We start from the raw sequence: 23,352 nt of genomic DNA on the forward strand, positions 1-23,352 counted from the left end.
TTCCAGAGGGTCTGAGGAGTGAGTGTTCTGGTCCCTCGGGCGAGGCCAGAAGTCACGCCAGTCTCCTATAGTCAGGGATGAGAAGAAAGAAGGGAAGGCCCAAGTACCCAGGGAGAATGAACAGAGGAATCCTGGGAATGCTGTCACCACCCACCACCCAGCATTTCTGTCTCCTGCCACAGCCTCTCCTCATCCAGGCCTCATCCTTTCAGGGGAGGCACAGGGAAAGGAACATTGGCTTTGGAGCCAGGTGGCCTTGGGTCTGAATTCTGGTTCTGTCACTTACTAGCTGTGTGATCTCAGGCAAGTCACTTAACTGTTCTGAGCCCCAGTTTCCTCATCTGAAAAACAGAAATAGTGATATCCTCCCCCTAGGGTCATTCGGATACTGTCTATAAACCAGGCATTTCTATGAACCTGGTGACACAATAGACCACTGCAAAAGGCTCACACCCTGCAAAAGGTAATCGCTTACTAGGTTGATTTATAAGTAATCACTCCTCATTATTTGCAGGCTGTTTGCTCTGCAGCACAGAAACTTGAAGATTCAGAGACTCAGACTGATGGGACCCTGTCACTGAAAAGATGGGGAGGCAGGCCCAAAAGAAGTGACTTGTTCGAGGTTACACAGGGAACTGGGACAGTGCTGGAGCTCAAACACAGGTTTCTGATACCTCGTCTGGAGAGAACATTAATGATCATTTGGTCAGACTCCCTTAGGCACTCAGAGGCCCGAGTGTGGTGATCAGGTAGTAAGGAAATCAGGAGGGCAGGGGCTTCTCCTGCCAATTCATGGATGAGTTGCCAAGCCAAGGGTTAAAAACGACATGCTGAAAGTCACCTGCAAACCTATAGGAAGGCCATGCCTAGACCGCAGTTCCCTTACAAGGAGGAGGCTGAAGACTTTCTAGAGGAGGCCCTGCGTAGCTTCAGTCTCTGTCCCATGATAACACTGCGAGTCAGCCCTGCCTGCCCCGAGGTCCAGCTCTAACAATAGGCAGGAGGAGTTTAAGTAGCTTCAGATTAATTTCCATTTACTACAGATAATCTGGCCCTGTCTCTGTCCCCCAGGACTGATAACTGATCATTTGCGTATTCATTCTCTCATTCAACAATCATTACAGATGTCTTCTGTTTTTTAGGTCCTGGACTGAGAGCAGAGGATAGAGAAATGAAACACATATGTTTCCTCCCCTCAAGGAATGCAGCATCTACTGGGGGAAACAGAAGGCTCAGGAAGGTGTGGAAGCTCACAGAATGGTCACCTGACCCAGCTAGGGACAGGACATTCCAAACCCCAGATGTTCCCTTTCCCCTGAGCCCATTCATTTTGCTTTGGCCAGGAGGGACAATCCCCCAGTCCGCAGTCCAGGCTACTGTGTTCTTTGCAGGCCCGGAGCGCTGGCCTGTGCTGAAGGGAAGGCAGGAGTTCTTACGGTGCAGCTGCAGAGGACACACTGGTTGGGCAGGCGGGAGGGGAACAGCTCATGGGCACTGAAGATCTCTCCGTGTTGGTACACGGTCCCATTGTGCTGGCAGGACTTTGGTGGGGCCCGGAGCCCAGAAGGAGTGTGAGGTTCTGCAGTTGGGGAGGGGCAGGAGGAAGATTAAAATGAGGTTTCATGTGAATCTAAAAACCTTTGCTGAAATTAACGAGGCCACTTTTCTGAAGACTTTGCATTTGACCCCAACTTGAAATTTAAACCAAGCTCTGGCCTGGGCCTTGCCAGCCATTCCCCATATCAGCTAAGAGGTCCCTCTGATACCTACATCTGACTGTGTCCCTCCCTCCCATGACCCCTACCACAGCCCTCTAGCCCCCTCAGTGTCTGAGCCAGCCCCAGTGACAGCAAGAAGGTAAAGCCGGCAGCCTCAGCTTCCGCTCAGTGGTGCCAAGTTAGTGGGGCTCCATGAGCTCCATGAGGGCTCATGGAGCACTTCTCAGTGCCAGGCACTGTTCTAGGTGCTGGGGATATAGCAGTGAGCAAGAGTCCCTGCCCTCACAGGGTTACATTCTAGTGGCGCCAGCTGGGATGATTGTCCCTGTGCTTGTGTAAATTCCTGTCATTCACTGGCCCCCAGAGTCCCCCTCCCCATCACCTGCCCATCAGTCCATCCTTATCCTGCCAGGTGGAGGGGTAAGCCTCTGGTCCCAAGAGAACCCACTCATTCATTCAAGACCCCTTCACTAAGCACTCCTCTGTTCCAGGCACCATGCTAGGCATTGGGAATGGAACAATGAGTAAGATTCAGCCCTTGCCATCAAGAAACTGAAACTCAAAAATTAGGGGTATGGTGGCTCACACCTGTAATCCTAGCACTTTGGGAGGCCGAGATGAGAGGATCACTTGACTCTAGGAGTTCGAGACTGGCCTGGGCAACATGGTGAGACCCTATCTCTACAAAAAAAAAAAAAAGATTTTTAATTCTTTTTTCTTTTTTTCTTTCTTTCTTTGAGACAGGGTCTCTCTCTGTCACCAGGCTGGAGTGCAGTGGAATGATCTTGGCTCACTGCAATCTCTGCCTCCCAGGTTCAAGTGATTCTCCTGCCTCAGCCTCCCAAGTAGCTGGGACTACAGTCGCCTGCCACCACACCCAGCTAATTTCTTTGTATTTTTAGTAGAGATGGGGTTTCACCATGTTGGCCAGGATGGTCTCAATCTCTTGACCTTGTGATCCACCCACCTCCGTCTCCCAAAGTGCTGGGATTACAGGTGCGAGCCATCGCGCCCAGCCAAAAACTTTTTAATTTTAAAAAAAGAAGTTTGAAATCTAATTAGGCAGAAAGACAAGCCACAAGCAATGATGCTGTAGCAGGTAAGGGCTAGGGTGGGTAGAAGCACAGAAGTTGTGACAGCAGAGAAGAGGAGCCTCTAACTCAGCCAGGGAGGAGTGGCCAGGGAAGACTTCCTGAAGGGCCAATGGCAAGCAGAGTCTTGAACTGTGGAGCCAAGCAGGCAGAGGAGCAGGGGATGGAAAGAGAGAGGGAGTGAAGAGCATTTCAGCAACAAGAGGCCTGGGCCAAGCACAAGGGGAAACCCAAAGTCAGCAAGGAGAGCTGAGGCCCCCTGGAGTCAGCATCAGACATGAGGACACTCCTTCACTGTGCAGGATGAAGCTGAGAGCCACTGTTCCCCTCAGGGACCCGCAGCTAGGAATCTCTATGACCCATGTCAGGGCCACGAGTCAGATCCCTACTGGGCTCCCCGCTGGAAAATGAGCCCCATTCCATACCAGCTCACCTGGAAAGCCCTGATTCCAGAGCCCAGACCCGAGACCAGAATCTGAAGCCTCTTCTTCACCACTTTCTTGATGCTTCTAAACATCAGTTTTCCTCTCAACCTCCCCTCCCACCTCCAAGTTGGCCTCCCCTCTGACTGCCCCTCACTGGACACTTGCTTTTGCCAGTTTCTTCCCAGACCACCTCTCCTTTCTCTGACCTCTTCTTCCTGGAATCTCATTCTCAGAGGCTTAGAATCTTAAAATCATGGAATCATAGACACTGAGCATCAGGACACACAGAGTCCCTGAATCTCAGCAGTGCGAGGAATCTCAGAGAACAGGGCCTGACTCCTTTAGTCCTTCTCAGCCCCCCAGTGGTAATTCTAGGGTCTCCCCCTAGGACCTTCAATCCCAAGATCACTCACCTTCACTTCCAGACTGCGCCCATACCCTCCAGCTCTGGCAGGCCCGAGAGAGACAAGAGCCCAAGTGTGCCAGTCAGCAGGCCAAGCAAGGCCCTATTTCCTGCAGCTACTTTCTGCATGTCCTCCCTCCCCTGCCATGCACACCTACTTAAGGACACGAAGTCTCTGCTACCCCAGCACTGCCTGCGGATCTGGGATATTTCCTCCCTTGAGCACCTTTGTGTGTCTACACCTCTGATGGGTAGAGACTGCCCCTCTCCTTGCAGAGTTCTCCCTCAGCTAGAGGGCTACACTGGGAGTAGGAGAAAGGTCAGTGGACGATGGGGAGGAGCATGGCTACTTACCCACACACCTGGGACAGCACTGCTGTGGCTCTGTCACAGGCTGGGGGCAGTGGACAGGCGGACAGTGGAGGCGGTAACAACTCACATGGGCGCTCTGAAGGGGACACAAGGGTCAGCCCTGGTTCAAAGAACCATCATCTTCCACCTGTACCTGTCCTTTCCCAAAACTCCCACCCCAACTGCAGAAGTCTGTACTTGTAGTAAGCCTGTGATTGGACTGAAAACAATGAACTCAAGTGTGCCCAGTCCTTCCCCGTTCCTGCCCACCAAGGGGATCTCACTTGGCCCACACATCCATGTGCCTCCCCTACCCTGGAGGAAGTCAGACCTGTCCATGGACTTGCTTAAACACTGTGTCCCCTTCACAGAGAAAGACAAGGAAAAGCCTAGAGTTGTTTGACATTGATCTTGATGCTTTGACTGCACTATTTTAACTCTGGGGCTTGGTCCTTTTAACTCTGGGCCTGAGCCTTGTGGTCAAGAAAGGAATGAAACATGAGGACACGTGACCAGGAGGGGGTGTGAGACGAAAAACCTGATGTAGAGAAGATGGATGGCTTTATAATCCAGCCCCTAAATCTCTGGGAGGTTTGGGTAATCCTGCACAAAGCCTTTGGAGTTGGCACCACCGAAGGAGAGGCTGAAGTTCCTTCTCTTTTTCAAGTATAGCAAGTGAGAGAACTGGGCAGGGGAATGTACGCAGAGAGAGACAAGCAGAAACTGATGGATAGTGGCCACCACCCCTCGTGGGGGTCTTCCCAGCTCTCCAGGCAGTTTTTCTTTGGCCCCTCAGCCTTCCCGCACCTTGTTCTTCACTCTGTTACAAGGGTCACTCTGCTGTATTGTGATGAACCATTTACACCTGTGTCACCAATTCAACCACGAATTCCAAAGAATAGTAGGCATAGGGCCTTGCTCCAAGTTAGTGGCTGCTGGAGTCTGAATGAATACATGAGTGAGTGAATAAATGAGAGTAAGGAAAGGAGGGGTCGATGGTCCTCTCCTAGATGAATGGAGCCTGCTTTGTTCAGGATTCTGAGGTTGGCAAAGTTTGTTTCTAGCCCCGCTTCTCCCCCTGGTTCCTTCCCCCTGCCCTCTCCCTGGACCTGAGTTCCTCGATAGCACTTCAGAGGCAGCCTCTTGCCCCATGGAAGGCCCTTGAATGGCCCTATGTCTTCTGGGGTCACTGCTTCCCAAGATGGCCAGAGGTAATTGCAAGGACTAGTCAGTGCTAAGCGGCATCCCAGAGTCCACAGAATTGGGCTCAGCTCTAATAGGGGCCTTCTAGAGTCCCAACACACATGGGGGATTAATAAATGTCTAGAGGATAAACTAGACGCTAGACATCTGAGGCTCCCAGATGAGAAACTAGGATGGAGTGCAAAGGACTGTGTGGCCTGAAGAGTTAAAATCGGTCTCTTGATTCTGGCCTTGGAGAAGCCAAGGATGGCGATTATTATTAGCACCACGAAGCAGGAAATAGGATGGAGACAGGTTAGTGGTGAAAGGGCAGGTAAGGCACATGGAAAAGCCCTTTGCAGTCACAGGGAACCTCTCAGGAAGTCATAGCCTCCATTTATTGAGTGGCTACTGAGGTAGGGCCTTTACGTTATATAAAAATCATCCCACTTTATATTCTCAACACCCCTAGAGGTAGGTACCATAGTATTAGTCACACTTTTTAAATGAGAAAAGAGCCTTGAAAGGTTAAGTTGCCTAAGATCACACAGCAGGTAAAAACTGTCACCAGGGCCCGTGCACTTTCCACAATGCTGAGCTGCCTCTGGTGAGTAGGTGTGGACTCATTCATACTCAATATTTGCTGCAGGTCTACTGGGTGCCAGGCCCTCTTCTGAGCACTAGGGATTTAGCAGTGAGTGGGACCAACAAGGTTTCTGCCCTCCCGGAGCTCACATCCTAGCAGTGAAAGATAGACTATTAAAGAAGTAAGCAAGGGCCGGGCACAGTGGCTCACGCCTGTAATCCCAGCACTTTGGGAGGCTGAGGTGGGAGGATCACTTAAGGTCAGGAGTTCGAGACCATCCTGGCCAACAGGGCAAAACCCTGTCTCTACTAAAAATACAAAAATTAGCCAGGCAGTAGTAGCCCACCTGTAATCCCAGCTACTTGGGAGGCTGAGGCAGAAGTATTGCTTAAACCCGGGAGTGGAGGTTACAGTGAGCTGAGATTATGCCATGGCACTCTAGCCTGGGCAACAGAGTGAGACTCCATCTCAAAAAAAAAAAAAAAAGAAAGAAAGAAAAAAAAAGTAAACAAGTAGGAACAAGAAGATTTCAGATGTTAAATTTATGATATAAAATGAAATAGAGGACCTGGTATGGTGGCTCTCACCTGTAGTCCCAGCACTTTGGAATGCCAAGGTGGGCAGATAGCTTGAGGTCAGGTGTTTGAGACCAGCTGGACAACATGGTAAAACCCTGTCTCTACTAAAAATATGAAAATTAGCCTGGCGTGGTGGTGCGTGCCTATAATCCCAGCTACTCAGAAGGTTGAGGCATGAGAATCACTTGAACTTGGGAGGCAGAGTTTGTAGTGAGCCGAGATTGTGCCACTGCACTAGCCTGGGTGACAGAGTGAGACTCTGTCTCAAAATCAATCAATCAACAAATAATAAATGAATAAATAGAGGAATATTATTTAATTAATAGGGGTAGACTCTGTTAGAAACAGCTGTCAGGGAAGGCCTTATAAGGAGGTAACATTTGTGTTATGAACTGGGAGATCAGAAGGAACTGTTTGTGAGAAGATCTGAGGGAAGAACATTCCAAGTGGAGGAAATAAGTTGGAATGAAGCTCAAGTGTTGGAAAAACTGACAGAGGTCAGTGTGGCTGCAGCAGAGGGAGCAGGTATGAAATGAAATTGGAGAATAAGGCCAGGCGCGGTGGCTTATGCCTGTAATCCCAGCACTTTGGGAGGCCGAGGCGGGCAGATCATGAGGTCAAGAGATGGCGATCATCCTGGCCAAGGTGGTGAAACTCTGTCTGTACTAAAAATACAAAAATTTGCTGGGCGTGGCAGCGGGTGCTTGTAGTCCCAGCTACTCAGGAGGCTGAGGCAGGAGAATCACTTGAACCTGGGAGGCGGAGGTTGCAGTGAGCCGAGATTGCTTCACTGCACTCCAGCCTGGTAGCCTGGTGACAGAGCATGACTCCATCTCAAAAAAAGAAAAGAAAAGAAAAGAAAAGAAATTGGAGAGTAAGACAGAAGCAGAGCCCTCAGCAGGGAATTTGAATTTTACTTTAGGTCCAACGAAAAGCTATTGGAGGTTTTTTTTTTTTCTTTTCTCTCCTTTTTTCCCTAAATCAGAACATGACAATCAGCACACAGTCTCTGCATGCCTGTCAATGAGTTCATCATCTGTTACTGGAGGGTTTTAAGAGCGGAATGACATGATCAGTTTCATGCTGAGAAAAGACCATTCTCACAGGGCACGGTGGCTTACTCCTGTAATCCCAGCACTTTGGGAGGCTGAGAGAGGCAGGTGGATTTCTTGAGCTGAGGAGTTTGAGACCAGCCTGGGCAACCTGGCGAAATCCTGTCTCTACAAAAAATACAAAAATTAGCTGGGCATGGTGGCATGCACCTGTGGTCCTAGCTACTCAGGTGGCTGAGGTGGGAGCATTGCCTCAGCCTGGGAAGTCAAGGCTGCAGTGAGCTGAGATCGCACCACTGCACTCCAGCCTGGGTACCAGAGTGAGACCCTGTCTCAAAAAAAAAAAAAAAAAAAAAAAAAAGACGATTCTCCCTGCCACATGGAGGATGGATTTAGAGGGGGAAACAGGAAGACCCATTAGGAGACTTGTGTGGCAGCCCAGGAAAGAGATGACAGATGATGGTGGCTTGGATTACGGGGAACAGTGATGGTGGAGAGAAGTGGAGGGATTGAGGGTATATTTTGCAGATAACAGCACAAGTCCTGTGGGTTGAGGAAACTGTATGTGAACTCTGGGAAAGGAGAAATGAATTAACTCCAATGGCTCAAAAAACTTGGACTTTGTCAACTGGACCACATGATATGTCTGGAATTTTCTGTTATGATTTCCTTTCTGTTCTCTGGCTATATTTCATAAAGTCCTTCTTGAAAAGGCTGATTGGCCTCAGATGTGCCAAGGCAAATGGAGGGGAGGCAGTGATGATGGGGGTTGTGTCCCCATTTCTACTTGGGGCCAACACGGTAGAAGCAGTGGTGAGTCTGGGGGAAAGACCCCAGGAGGAGTGGGACCCCAGTGTCAAAGTCAGGAGGGGGCTAAGCCACCCCTCCGCCACCCCACAGGATCGTCTCCAGAGCTCTTTCTGCTCCCACCCCAGAGGGTTCTGTTTTAACAAGGGAGACTCTTAGAGGCCTTCCGCATTCCTCTCTTGGCTCTGTGCAGGGAAAGAGAGGGGCTGGGAGGCTGGCTCGGGCTAGGAGCTAGCTACCCCTCCCTCCAAGCACCAACACCCAGACAAAGAAAGCTGGGGACATCCACACTGGGTTCCAGGCAGCTGAGCTAAAACCAAGGGTTTTTCAAGCCTTCTAAGCCACTTCCTCCTCTTCTGCCCCTCCAATCTCATACCTTGCTTGTGAATTCTGGACCACATGGGGGTCTCATTCATTCTACACAGTTGATTTTACAAGGCCCTGTGGAGGTGCTGGATTGTTATGGGGTACGGTGGGGTGGGAGGAGATGGAAAACAAAGACATGGTCTCTACCTCAGGTGGTTCAGCCTTTGGCAGGGAATCATGCTAGGCACGAGTGAGGGCCCAGCAAGTCCTAGTCTCAGAGGTTCAGTCTAGGAGGGGCAGTAACTATGCTGCCTGGTCAATAGTGACAGGAGAAAGGGGCAGAGAAACTTCTGTGGGATCCCAGAAGAAGAAAATTCTTCCAGGTGGAGGTCATTTTCCCATTTGGGCAAATCCCTGAGGAATAAGTACTTGGGCTAGTGGAGGTGGAGGAATACATCCTAAGGCAGGGCCGAAGTGGCTGGAGGAAATAGTACATGAAAAGGAGGGAATGGAAGATAAGGTCAAAAAGGCTCTGTCTTGGGCTGCATGGGAGGCAGGGAGACTGGCACCACTATGAGGTGGAAAGAAAGCTGGAATGTGAGATGGGAGACCAGGGTCCTCATCCCAACCCAGCCACTAATGTTTGTGTGACTTATCTTTGGGAGGTACACAGTAGCCATCTAATCCTGTATATTGAGTACTCAGTAGTGAAATGGCTTTTCCCAAGTCCCTCAGCTGCTGCTGACAGCACAGTTCTAGAAGGCCTGGTCCTCCCTCTGGGGTGACTTCTCTGGAGGGTTCTCAGATATCCCCGACACAGGTGGCAAGGTGACCAGAGGAACCTACCTCCGAGCAGGTACAGCGCAGGCAGTACATCAGGCCTTGTGGCTCCAAGTAGGGGTGCCAGCTCTCGCCAGGGGAGTATCTCTTTCCATGGAAAAGGCAGAACATGTCTGGGCCTGGCAAACCGACCAGTGCCATGTTAGTCCCAGGAGGCTCCAGCCCAAAGACCCTGTCTCATTTCTCCTTCTTTCTAGCTCTAGAAGAGATGTCATCTGGGCCACTCAGGCAAAAGAGAATCTGCTGGACAACTGGACGTGCTCTCCTAGGCAGGGGGCCAGAAGGTCTGAGTTTGAATCTCAGCTTGACCACACACTTACTGTGTGACACTGGGCATGCCACTGTCTCTGAACCTTAATGCTTATCTCACAGGTCAGTTAGGGAATCAAGCAGTGAAATGCTGTACAGATTTATATCATGGTAACATTAATTATTATGATTAGATGAATGAGGCCCAGAGAGGGTAAGTTACACCTCAGGGCCACACAGCAAGTCAGTCACCGGGCAGGGATGACAGCATCAGTCTCCTGACTCAGTCCCACGTTCCTCTGCCCTCACAGTCACGCTTGTTTCCTTTTTATTTGTCCCATTTGACTTATTTAGTACATCACTACACCCTTCCCTCCCTTCCCACCCTTCTTTCCTCTCTCATCCCGCTCCCCTATACACACACACACACACACACACACACACACACGTGTACACATATTCTCTGGGTCCTGTAGCCTACGTTTTGAACAAAGCCCTCCTGGTGTGACAATCACCAGGCACCTGTGTAGAGGAGGGTTGGCAGGGATGGGGCCCAAGGCCATGGTGCTGGGAGCTTTCTTGCTTTCACACTTTTCTATGTCCTTGTATTTTGGTGAGCCATGATGGAAAGGTTGTAGGAAACTGACTTTCAAGTATCTTTAAAAATGGTCATTGCTACTACTGTGATTTGTGATTGGCACATCAATGGACTTTTTTGCAATCGTACATCAGTTGTCAATATCTGGATGAATGCTTCTAAGAATTACTAAAATCATTTGTTCCATGGGTTGGCTCTCTCTCCCACAATCCTGCATTCCTGAAACCTCTGCCTCTCTCACCTCTCGTAACCTATTGATCCACTCCTGCTCCCACATCCTACCCACCTATCCCCAGCCCTGGGTTAGACCTCCCAGCCCAGCACTGCAGCCTTGTGCCCTGCCCCTCTGCCTCCCACCCTATCCTCGCCAACCCTCCTCTACACAGGTACCTGGTGATCTTCACGCCAGCAGGGAAAAACATTCCATTGCCTGAGCTCTTTTCAGGAGGAACTGGGAGGCCCAGCACAAGCTAAGTGCCAGTAAAGGTTTGTTGAATTAAATGAGATTGAAATATGGAGAAGGGAACCAACATTTATTGACTATCTTCTCTTTGCCGAACTCCTTACAGAAGTTAGTTATCTCATTAACATGGTTGTTTTGACCATTAAATTAGATAACGCTTGTAAAGTGCTTACCCAGTCCGGTTTCTGACCCTTAGTTGAATGCTATTATTATGATAATTGTGGTAACAATCACAAAGCCACTGCAAAATGGACATTGTCATCTTCCGGAATAGATGACAGTATCCGTCTTGCAGTGGCTTTGTGACTGTTACCACAATTATGAGAAGGCTCACAGAGACTATGCCACTTGCCTAAAGTCCTCCGCTAGGATTTCAACCCAGGACTCCTAACTCCAAAGCAGAGCTCCTTTCTCTTCACCTCATCTCCTATGGCTTTTTACCCAATTCCAGGGCCTAAAGGCTCAACTGCCTTCTCTCTCTGCCCCACCGGCCACCATCCCCAACTCCCTAGCTTATTCTTTTAGTCCCCTGTTGGTCTAAAATGGAGAAGTTGCCTCTCATGCCTCCTCCTCATTTTCCAGAGTCAAGCATCTTGGAAACATGGGTTCTCACACTTCCTAAATCACATTCTCTTAGACTTTGAAACAGAATTGCAGAGCCTTGAAAGCAGTAATGAGTTCGGTGGGGTGAGCGGAGAGCTCACATTCAGTGCAGGAATTCCCTCTCAGCACTGGGGGCTGGGCTGGCGTGCAGCCTCTGCCTGACACACGCCTTCAGGGAACAGGAGCTCATGGGCCATTCCTAACCATTAGAAGGTTTTCTTTGTAAGGAGCTGGAGTTGGCCTCTCTCTGGTTCCTCACATTGCTCCTACTCTGCCCTCTTGGGCCTCCTAGAACAAAGATTTGAGACTGCTGTCATGATGCCTTCAGTCTGTGCTTTGAGGGTCGCTGAGAGTAGGAACACATGACTTAGTTCCCTCGCCATTCCCTTCCCAGCTCCCCAAAGTGGAGCTCACATTCCCAGCAAGCCAGCAAGGCCCGGCTGGCCCGTATCAAATGAGCTGTGTTTATCTCTCAGCCTCCACTGGCAGAGAGGGTGGGACACGGGCCCAGCTGGGGTGCTGGTCAGAGCCAACCCAACTCTCCAAGGAGTGAATAATGTCTTTCTTCCTCAGTCCCCTCCTCCCACCAGGGAGGGGGCGATTGCAACACTGCCACCACCTTAGGTCTCAGCCTGTTGCTGAAGAAACCCTGTCTTACCTTCCTTGGGGTGGCCCTGGAGCCCAGGCCTCTGTGCCAGTTGGCACCCCCTTCACCTCACCGCCTGCTCAGAGCATGAAGACAGAAAGCGTCTCAGCCAATGCCCAGGCAGGAGGCCCCTTCCCCCCACTGATAGACCTGGCAGAGGCTGAGAATGTGGGGGGCCTGGCAGGAGGCCTCCAGTGGCCACAATCCCCACCCCACCATACCCTAGAAGGTGACAGGCACAAGGAAGGGTGGCATGGCCTGGAGCTCTCTCAAGTGAGATGAGTGCCCACGGCCATGCCAAAACCAAGCAGGAGGAAGAACTGCCAGGCGGCGACAGGCCGCCTCAGTTTCTGCAGTGCTGGCACTAGCCCCAACCCTTGAACATGGCCGATGGAAACAGTTTTAGTTCTTTAAGCCACAACTTCACTGTGTGACATTCAGAGACTCATCCTCCTTTCTCTGAGCCTCAGTTTCCCATCTGCAAAATAAGAGAAGGGGGTAAGCTATGATCTTGAAAGATTTTCTGCATAGTTTATGAATCCATGATTTCAACATTTGAAGACTCCAAAATTCTAGGATTCTAAGATTCAGGATTTTGAGAATTCCATGTTTCTAAGAACCTATATTTCCTTAGAATACAAAGCTTCTAGAATTGTCCAATGTTGTGGTTCTAAGATTTGATCATTGCAAGATTCTATGATTCTTGGATGTGTTGATGGTCTCATACATCCTAGGCTCTCAGAACCTCCAAAGTCGGTTAGGATGAAGTTCAGGGAACCAGTAGGGCCAGTCCTGAGTGACACAGGAGTGTCACCTGAGTGTGAAGGAGGTAAAGTTTGTCTCACATCTCACTCCCTTCCCATACACTCCCTTTGGTCCTCTGTGGCGTTTGCACCCCTACCCTGGCCTTGGACCTGCCCTGATTCCTCTCCCTCCCCACCACCACGTCTCATCCCACCTGTCCCCATGCATCCCTCCCCATCTCAGAGACCAAGCATGCCTTTTCTCAGGGACCTTTTGGAGTCAGATCGGCAGGGGTTCAAATTGTGGATTTGGCTTTTATTTGCAGCCTGAATTTAGACAAGTTACCTAACCATTGGGGGCCTCTGTTTCCACATCTATTAAATGGAACTAGTAACAATCTTTACCTCTCAGAATTACTGTAGAATTAAGTTAGATAATATATGTAATACACCTAGTGCCTGACATATATTATGTGCTCAACTAAATAGGTTTTAAAAAAAACCAGATCTGGGCACTGACCCCAGACTTTCTTAATCCCTTAATAGTTTGTTTCCTGTGGTGTTTCTTTGACTCCCAGAACTCTCTGTGGTCATCCCCAGGCACCTATTAGGGGACGAACATCATAGCACACACTAAGGCCAAATCTCCCTGGTCTCATTTACAATTGCACCAACCCTGATTCTGGTGGCCTCCTGCATTCTTCTAGCCCCACCCACAAGCCAGATCAGTCTGCCTCAACTCGCCTCATGCCTACAGACTTTGGGCGGGGATACAGAGATGAAAGTGGCTCAGAAGTTGGAGGAGAATGGGAAGGCAGACATGAGAGGCAAGAGACCAGTCTGGAAAGAGAAGCAGAGGCTTATGGAGGGCTTTGAGAGCCCAGGAGGCAAAGGAAAGCCATGGAAAAGCTTTAAACTGGGGAGTCCCATGATCAGATTTGCATTTTAGAATCATCACTGTGCTCACAGGAATGGAGAACTAATTGGAGGGCAAGACTGGAGGCAGAGAGACCACGGAGGGGCTGTTGCAGTCATCCTGCTTTGAGATCATGCTGGACCTGTACCAAGATGGAAGTTGTGCTGATGGGCAAAAGTACAGATTTGAGAAACACTTAGGAGGTACAATGGGCAGGCTTTGGGACCGACTGGATAGGATATAGGTGGAGAGGGCAAAGGAGCCGTCAAGGACAGGATTGAGGTTTCGGGACTGAACACATATGTGAGTGTGGGGCACTTGGCATAACAGGCAGTAAACATTATTATCATTAGTAATACAGTAGTCCCCCCTCATCCTTGGTGATACTTTCCAAGACCCCCAGTGGATGCCTGAAAACACAGTTTGTACTGAACCCTAGATAGACCACGCATAGATTTCTTTTGCCTTCTTTACAATTTCACAGATAGAAGATTCACCCTTACTGTAGATCTTAGCAAACTCACTATATCATTTTTTTCCTTTCCTTATTAATTGAGAACTTCTACCTTTTTACTTAAAGAAAGCACTTTATGGCTTCTCTTTGGCATATCCAAATTGCTGGCATTGCTACTCATGCTTTGGCGCCATTATGAAGTAAAATAAGGATTCCTTGAACACAAGCCCTGCAATACTTCAACAGTTGATCTGATCACTGAGACAGCTACTGAGTGATTAACAGGTGGGGAGTATCTACAGTGTGGACACGCTGGAAAAGGGATGATTTACGTTCTGGATGGGACACAGAGCGATGGCAACAGAATTCACTATGCCACTCAGAATGATGTGCAACTTAAAACGTATGAATTCTTTATTTCTGGAATTTCCAATGTAATATTTTGGACCAAGGTTAATCATAGGTAACTGAGACCTCAGAAATTGAAACCATGAATACAGGGGGACTGCTACAGTAATATTACTTCCCATTATCATTTATTTATTGAACTTTTTGTATGTCAAATATTATACACATCCATGGGCCTGATACATGACTTAAATAAAACAAAGTCACCTCCTGAAGGAGCTCACAGCCTAGTGAAGGAGACATAGAGATACAATACATTCAGTCTGACAAACGCTATGATGGTGTGAGCATAGGGTCTTCAGGCGAGGCTTTTCTAGGAACATGCCTGAGTTGGATCTTGGAGAAATTAACAAGATGCAGGAGGGGAAGGACTTCTTAGGCAGTAGGTACTAGATGCAAAGGCACAGAGGTGGGAGTGGATGTGGTTTATGAAGGACATGGAGGCTTCTCTTTGGCATATACAGAGTGCTAGACACTAGCTCCCTTTCCCACAGGAAGTGTCCACTTGGATAGGCCACAGTTAAATCTCTTTACCTGTCTCAACAGACTTAAAGTGACTGGACTCAGTTGATCTAATCTGAATTCTGGACAGCAATGTTTACCAGACAGATTCTAAATGTCACTGTGTCATCCCAAGCCTATCATGAGCTGGCTCCTGCCTGCTTTTCCAGCAAAACTTTTTGTGGTGGTCCTGTTTTCAGCCTCATCTCCTCTTGCTAAATTCCTCACTCTTCCACCAGCCCCCAGGCCTCCTCCTACTGTGCCTTCAAACATGCTGTTTCCTCCACCTGGAATGGGATTCTCCATCTTCAATGTTTGACCAACTCCTTGCCGTTCTTCAAAAGCCAGCTTAGATGCTACCCTTTTTGTGAAGCGGCCCCAAACTTCCAGCCACTGGCCTTTCCTGCAGAACTGAGTTCAGCCCTCATTATAATGCTCATCACAAATGGATTAGAGGTACTTCTTAAGTAAGCTTTGCTTCCTGACTAAACTGTGACCTTCTTGAGAGCCAGGACCAGATCTCATTAAGTTTTGTGCTCAATGCAGAGCTTACATAGATAGAGTTGGTGCCTGATGAACGAAATCAATGATGAAAGAATAGAGTTAACAAAGAGGGAGAGATTCTGGAAGAGGAGCCAATTGATGGTCCTTAATCCTGGAAGCCTCTTTCATTCTTTTTTTTTTCTTTCTTTTTTTTTTTGCTCTGTCACCAGGCTGGAGTACAGTGGCACAATCTCGCCTCACTGCAATCTCCGCCTCCCAGGTTCAAGCTATTCTACTGCCTCAGCCTCCCAAGTAGCCGAGACTACAGGTGCGAGCCACCACGCCCAGCTAATTTTTGTATTTTTAGTAGAGACAAGAGTTTCACCATGTTGGCCAGGATGATCTCAATCTCTTGACCTCATGATCCACCCACCACAGCCTCTCAAAGTGCTGGGATTACATGCTTGAGCCACCGCGCCTGGCCCTGGAAGCCTCTTTCTTTAACAAAAGGAGTAGTTCATTATATGGGAAGAGGGCCAATTCCCTTTCAGCACTTTTACCTTGCCACCTAACAGAAATTAGCTTCTGACAACCCCCACTTTCCAGCCCCCTGCCATCTGAATGCTCAAACCACTGGCCAAACCAAATGACAACATGTACAAAAAGGTCAGGAGCCCAGAGCAGCTAAGGGGATGAGTGATTCCATGATCTTCACACATAAGTCAAAATTTCCAAACTGTCTCCATCCAAGTTCCAAGTTCATCCCACAGTCTGGCTTGAAACTCTCATGCTGTGATAAAAGGTCTTTTATGGGGTCAGTTAGGAGGGGTTAGTGCGGTTGAGAATTCTTCCCCAATAGGAAGCAGAAAAGACAACTAGAAAGAAGCTTCTGGGCTGGAGAGGAGGCTGGACAAGACCATGGAAAGGGCATCAGGAGGGGCCGGGGTGAGAGGAGAGAGGTCTGGAATTGTGGCTGGCCTGTCCCCAGCCTGCAAGAACTCAGGAAACCTGAGTGAGCCAGCCTGCCCAGGAATGTAGAACGTTTACATCTCTTCCCTCACACCCACACAGCCATACTTTCTTTATTTATTTATAATCCCCTCTTCACACAAACAAACTTGCTCCCCTCTGAGACATAAGCCCTGCTCTGGGCTCTGGCACCCGATGGGAGAGGCCTCTTAAGGAAACCAGAAGAAAAGCCTCAGCTCCTCAGGGGCTGAGCTGTGCAACCTGGGGAAAGGAACCGCATTTCTCTGAACCTGACTTTTTCCTCTGGCACATGACAGACATACAGGAGCATAGAAGGGCCTCTAGGGAGAGAACTGTCAAACCAGGAAAGGCAGCTCTGTTACCTCTTAAAGGACAGGAAGCAGGGTGGGGACTGTTCACATTCTCTTTTGCCTTGGACATATATGCTTAGATTCATAGAATCGTAGAAAGCTAGGGACTCAGAGGCATCTAGTCCCCTGTTTCCTTTCTGGGAAATTGAGTCCCAGAGAGAGATCGGGCCTTGCCTAAGCTTGATTCACTCCAGCACAAACTTCAATGCCAGTCGTCAGATGTGGAGAGAATGCTTACAGAGACACCCATCCCCTACTAGGCAGGACTAGAAGAAATGGCTTTAACTTGTAAACAGAAGTCTTCTGACGAGATACAAAAAAGAACTCCTGAGTACAAGAATGAAGATGGGGTCCTGGACAGAGGTAGGGGGACGCCTGAAATGATCTCTGTACTATACTTTCCAGGGGCACCACTGTCATGCCAGTCCTTTTCTTTGAGAATATGAAGGATTCAAGGTCCCTCTCCCAGAGCCGGGCACCATGGTTGGCGGCCGGGGGAACTTGAGAGGCCAGTCCTGGAACAGGTGCAACAGCTGGAGCAACTGCGCAGCTGTTGCCGGGCTCAGGCTCAGCAGCCTGCACGCCAGTGAGTGAGGCAGAGACCTCTGCTGGTGGGAGGGAGAGGTGCAGAACGGCCCAGTCAGATCCAGAGAGGTCAGCCTGGAGCCGGACTTCAGGCCTTCACTTAGGTGCTCCCCACTGCCTCATGCAGACCTGAACAGGTAGATGGGGATGCAGCTAAGCTGAACAGAAAAGCAGAGTCCTCTCTGGTCGGTCTCCCACTACCTCCACTGCCACAGGCCATCCAGGCACTTTTTTCTGGTGTTTGAGGGTCTGCCTGTCCACTCCTCCCTGGCAGGGCAGGAGTACTACCCTCCCACATCCCTATTCCAAAGGCCAGAGTGGACTCGGAATCAACGCAACCATCTCTTAGGGTTTTGGAGACTTCGAATCACGAGGTGTTAAAACTAGAATTGTCCTCAATAATCATTCACTAGAGTCCAACCATCTTACTTTACAGGGGGGAAAACTGAGAGGCAGAGAAAGGCAACCTGTCCAGGGTCACAGTTGGAATTGATGGCACAGCTAGGGCTGGATCCCTGACTTTCTGATTCCAGGTTTGCCCTCTGCATCACATCCTACCATGGGAGCTCCCTTCCTGTCCCATGCCTGCGTCTAGTCTAGGGCCTGGAATCCATCACCTGGGAATGAAAGCTTGGATTCCCACAATACACAAAACCCTTGAAGAAAAAAGATGTGTTTTTTTTTTTCTGAGCAGGGTCTCACTGTGACACCCAGGTTGGAGTGTAGTGGTACAATCACCGCTCCCTGCAGCCCCGATCTTCTGGGCTCAAGCAATGCTTCCACCTCAGTCTCCCAAATAGCTGGGACCACAGGTATGTGCCACCATGCCAGGATAATTTCTTTATTTTTTCTAGAGATAGGGTCTTGATATGTTTCTCAGGCTGGTCTCAAACTCCTGAGCTCAAGTAATCCATCCACCTCGGCCTTAAGTGCTGAGATTATAGGTGTGAGCCACTGCGCCCAGCCCCATGTTTTTACTTGGTAACTGACTCTCTCCTTAAAGCAGGATTGGATGGAGGGAGGGAAGAGAAAGCAGAACATACTAGACACCTACAAGGGACAACTAGGGAAGTGAAACAAAGAGAGGAGCTGAGAGGACTAGGGCAGAAAGCACTGCAGAGGGAGGTAAGAAGATAGTAGACCTCTGGTGGACACTCATCCACAAAGGGCTGATTGTCTAGAGTGACCAGCATCACCCATGTCTGTGGCTCAGCCTGGGGCTGGGACCAGTACTGGTCAGTAGCCGGGTCAGGGACCCAGCCTGGGTAAGGCGTCTTGTATAGGGGTGGAATTGGTGTTCAACCTGTGGCCAAGGTTGGAGGATTAGGGCTTGGCTTGTGGCTGGAATTGAAACAGTCTGTATTGGGATTAGGGCTCAATCTATGGCTGGAAATAGAACCAAAGAGAGAATAAGTTTTGTTTGAATAGCCTGAGGAGCAAATTGTTACCTGTGTTCACAGGCCCTTGGCATTATTCAGGGCTCCGGCACCTCAGGAGCCTGATACCACACAGACTTGAAAATTTCCATCTGTTAGCACTGTTTCTGAAAGCACCTAAGACATCACCAGATTTCTGACCCACAACAGGCTTGAGATCTCACTGAAACTAAGATGAGGACCTTTGTAAGAGACCTTCAAATAGCCTCATGGCAAATGACTATAGGATCCTTTCTAGATTCATAGGTTGTCAGCACTAAACAAAATGAGGCTCAGATAAAGAAGTGGTATGTCCCAACTCACACAGCCAATAAGTGACAAATCAGGGTCCAGGATCCAGGTCTGTTCTGTTTTTTTTTTTTTTTTTAAGAGATGAGGTCTCACTGTGTTCCCCAGGCTGGCCTTGAACTCCTGAGCTCAAGGATTCCTCTCCCTCTCAGTCTGCCAAGTAGCTGGTGACTGGAACTACAGGTGTGTACCACTGTGCCTGGCTTTTGTTCTTTTCTTTAATAAATTTGCTGTATGACCTTGGGCAAGTCATTCTTCCTTTCTGGGCTTTAATTTAACTCTAAGTATAGGTACATCGATGGGTAGAAGCAGATGGTTTTTGACAGTTTCACCAGTTCTAACATCCAGTAATCTTAACATTCCCCAATGAGTGCCAGTCCACCTCACCCTAATGAGTTGGCTCCAAGTCTTTTTCTCACATGTCTGGAGCTCTGTATTTACAAAGCTGTAGGGAGATGGAATACTGGCAGGACCTGCTGAGAGGTACAGAGCTGAAGGCCAGGGAGGCACAGAGGAGGGAGATCAGACTGGATCAAGTCACCACGGAGAGTTTGCTTGAAGAGGTATGACCTAGGCAAGGCCATGAAAGGCTGACAAGATATAGGAAGCAAAGAAGCGGGGTGTGGGTAGGATAAGAGTCTGGTTCTAGGACATCTTTCTAAGATGCATCAAGGGCAATGATATCTGGAGAAAAAATTGCATGGACTAAGAACAAGGTGTGAAGTGGATGGGAGGCAGGCATGGAGGGTATCCTGTGCAAAGTCTCTTTTAAGAAATAGAAGGCAGGTGTTAGGAGGAAACACTCAGGGTTCGAGGAAGAGATATTTATTGAGTACACAGCATTGTGCTGGGCACTTTATTACCTCCTTTAATCCTTCTGAGAACCTTTCAAGTTCTGGATTAGTAAGTATCTCTCTTAGACAGATGAGGAAATTGAGGCTCAGAGAAGTTATGACTTACCAAAAGTCACACAGCTATAAGGGGCACAGCCAGGACTTGAATCCAACACTGAGCTAATTCCATTACTTGTTCTATGTAATGGAAAGACTTCTATGAGTCTTATGCTGCTGGCAGGCCAGAGACACTCAGCCTGCTCTCATGAGTAGAAACAAGACTGTAACAAAGTCCAGCACTACCAGCTTCAGAATGTCACGTGCAAAAGAAAGGCATAGATGGAGGAGCTGAGCTGGGGAGAGGAAAGAGCACCAGACTAGGAGTTGGGAACATGGGTTCTTAATCGCAGGCTGTGCCATGTATGACCTGAAGAAACCCACTGCCCCTCGTTGGCCTCAGATTCCCTATGGGTATTTCAGGGTTTGAATGAAGCTCCTTTCTTCTGATTAAGAGAATGTGGTTTGGTTTCCCATCCTCACAATATTCTAAGAGATTGGCCAGGCATGGGGAGGGGGCCCACCAGCCTATTGTGGGGGCAGTGAGGAAACTGAGGCTCAGATTGATGATGTAACCTGTTTGATGTTACACTGTATCTACGTGGAAAAGCATAATTGGGAACTGATTTTTTTGGGAAGCTATCAGGCGCCAGTCTTGTGCTAGCCGCTTTACCTGTTTTCTCTAATTTAATCCTATCAACTCTCCTAGGATTTTTACTTCCGCTTTATAGATTAGGAAACCCAGGATCAGAGAGGTGCTCTCCATGACGGCCTCTCAGCAGCTGGCATTCAGCGGGGCTGGGATGGTGAAGATGCTGGTCTATCTCACTGTGCCCTGCCTCCTCCCAGTCTCACTCTGCAAATTCAGGGTTCCTTCTAGACACTGTGCGGCGGGGAATAAAGCATGGGATCTGGAACTAGAGTTCTGGCTTTGGATGGCTTACTGGCTCTGTAAGTTTTAGCAAGTTCCTCCTCCTTACTCAGCCTAAGTTTTCTCACCTGTAAAGTGCGAATGATAATACCCACCTCACTGGAGAGTTGCGAGGATCAAAAGAGAGAAAGGAATGGGAAGGTTATCCTAATTACCTCTCATTTCTGCCGAATGACTCTTTCCAAAGGCAAAAGGCCTTTTCTTCTCCATCACACTCCTTACCTTTAGCCAGACATGCCCGACTCCCTCCTAGGAACAGTAAGTGCACCCCCAACCCAAAGCACAGTGCCCTGCCCTCTCCCCCGCTGCCCTCGGTGCCCCTCCTCAGGTCCCTGGCAGCAGCCCTCTCTCAGTTCTGAGTCGTGCCGAGTTCCTCCGGTCCCCCGGCCCACACTGGTTCTCACGGAGTCTCCACCCCTCCGGCACAGGTGCTGCCTGGACGGTTGTCAGAAGAGCTTGGGGTCCGGGTCCTGGCGCTGTCCCGCACATTCCAGGGGCCGCATCCCTCCTCTGCCCACCCAGTCTCCCGGTCTACTTACGGGCTCGAGCGTGGGAGTCCAGAGGAAACCAGAGCAGCGCGAGTCCCAGCAAGGAGGAGAGGACCCTCACCTCGGGAACCATCCTTCCTTTCCCCAGGGTCAGGCCGCTGGTGCGGGAGCGGAGTCGGGAGGAAGGGAGACGAAAAGGACACTGAGGCACAGGGGCCACAGATCAACCCACAGATCTCGGGAGGGCTGCTGCTAGAGCGGGGTCGGAGAAGGGTCAGGAAGCAGCGGTGGGCAGGAAAGGAGGGCAGAAAGAGAGGACTAAGGTGGGAAGAAGAGAAAGGTGGAAAGAGAACGCGGGGAAAGGCGGGAGAGATGGAGAGACGGAGGAAGGTCCAGCAGGAGGGAGAAGCGATCAAAGAAAGGGAGAAGGTGAGAGGGAGAGGAGGAGAAAGCAGGGAGAGGACCGGCGTCTGCCGAGCGCGCAGCGCCAGGCGAGGCGCGCGGGACCAGCGGGTGTTCCGGGCGCGCGGGCTAGAGGCGGCCGGCGCCCCCTGCTCGGTGGGCTCGGGGTCGGGCCTCCTGGTCCTGGGGCCCGGCGGGGCGGCGGTCCCGGCGGCAGCGAGGCGGCCGCAGAGGGAGGCTGAGCGCGGGCCGGCTGTGTTCGCCAAGGGCTCCAGGCGCCGCGCTCGGGCGCATTTGTACTTTGCCGCGGGAAGCAGGCAGCCCGGCCTGGCGCTGGCCTAGCGCTGGCGCCTCCTCTGGGACACCGCGGGCTCGGTGGATTGGCCACCCGAGAAACAGGCCCACTTTTTCCCCTCCTCTCTCGTGCGGGTCTCCCGGACAGACGCTCCAGGCGCGGCGCCGAGTGGAGGCGAGGGGGCTGCGGAGGGGGAAGGGGCCACCCGGGCCACAGGGTTTAACCCCTGACTCTCCGCGACGCCCAGAATGCAGGAGGGCAGAGTCGAGGGAGACCTCAGGTGGAACTTTCAGGTGGGGAATGCTGAGCTGTCGGGGCTGCGGGTACCGGGAAGGCTCAGAGTAAGGCGCTTGGCGGTGCGTGCCCGGAACTCGGCAGATGGAGGGAATGAGAACACTAGCGTTCTTAATTCAGTTTGTGGTCTTCAGCACGCCACCAAAGAGTCTGTTTCCCTAGCTTTAAAATGGGCATTTTAAGATTTAAAAATATCTACTATCTTCCCACGATATCTACTATCTTCCCACGAGGTAATGAACATCGAAGCACCCACCCCACAAAGGGTCCTAATTCCAGGTGCCTACAATACCAGTTGCCCCTGTTCCCACTCCGTCTGCCCATGCGCCATTCTCATGTTGAAAGCCGGCCCACAGGGATCCTGTGCTTTCCCCTGGAGGTCTTCTTCTGCTCCCACTCCCACTCCTGAATCAAGGCAAGATCTCTTCTTTGCCTTTGCCGGTGAGGGCTGCACTTCTCTGGGAGTGATGGTCACCTTCAGTCATCTTTAGGGAGAGCTGGTTGTCAAAGAGTTTTCTTTCCCACCAGAAGGAGAGTTCCCTGAGGACAGGGCCCTGACACCCCCAGCCCACAACTGGTGCTCCATCTCTTGTGTTGAATGAATACATGCTCTAATAGGACCCTAAGAAGAGAATAACCAACTCTGGCCAGACCAGAAACACACAGACTCTGAAATCAAAAGGGCAGAGTCGTTGTCCTGGCTCCATCCCTAACTTGTTGGGCCACTTTGAGTAAATACATCTATCCTTGCTTTGGACCTCATCTTTCTGCCCAGCTTCTCTTGAAGAGCTACTGGAGACTCCAAAGAGTGCCAGAGGAGTATGAGGTGGGAAGGGATGCTGAGCCATATCCCACTCTGGTAGGGAATCATATTTCCGGCTTTAAACACTTGGCTGGCTGGCAGTAAAGGTATCTTTCTGGGCCAAGGCTGGGCTCCCCATTGCACTGTGCTTTCAGGGTATTACCCCCAACATCTCCACCCCACAAAAGAGAGCAGTAG

General features: G+C 50.0%; 1 protein-coding gene and 1 non-coding gene across 4 annotated transcripts in view; both read right to left on the reverse strand.

Moving 5' to 3' along the window:
* Positions 1 to 22,030, reverse strand: part of CHRDL2 (chordin like 2) — a 34,820-nt gene extending 12,790 nt beyond the window's left edge. For 2 of the 3 annotated variants that reach the window (XM_008020143.3, XM_008020141.3), the window contains exons 1-4: positions 21,413 to 22,030; positions 9,346 to 9,458; positions 3,992 to 4,085; positions 1,437 to 1,579 (exon numbers count right to left, since the gene is read on the reverse strand). In XM_008020143.3, the coding sequence (XP_008018334.3) occupies positions 1,437 to 1,579; positions 3,992 to 4,085; positions 9,346 to 9,458; positions 21,413 to 21,494 (432 nt within the window). In that variant the 5' untranslated portion in view covers positions 21,495 to 22,030. Of the gene's footprint in view, positions 1 to 1,436; positions 1,580 to 3,991; positions 4,086 to 9,345; positions 9,632 to 21,412 lie in introns of those variants that run through there. The other variant, XM_073019484.1, reaches the window with a different exon arrangement.
* On the reverse strand, positions 7,313 to 7,375 carry LOC119626634 (small nucleolar RNA SNORD43). Its single transcript, XR_005242793.1, has one exon. It is a non-coding gene; the product is annotated as a small nucleolar RNA SNORD43 (small nucleolar RNA).
* Positions 22,031 to 23,352: the final 1,322 nt, after the last annotated feature.

Source organism: Chlorocebus sabaeus, chromosome 1 (assembly GCF_047675955.1).
Source record: "Chlorocebus sabaeus isolate Y175 chromosome 1, mChlSab1.0.hap1, whole genome shotgun sequence".
Classification (NCBI taxonomy): domain Eukaryota; kingdom Metazoa; phylum Chordata; class Mammalia; order Primates; family Cercopithecidae; genus Chlorocebus; species Chlorocebus sabaeus.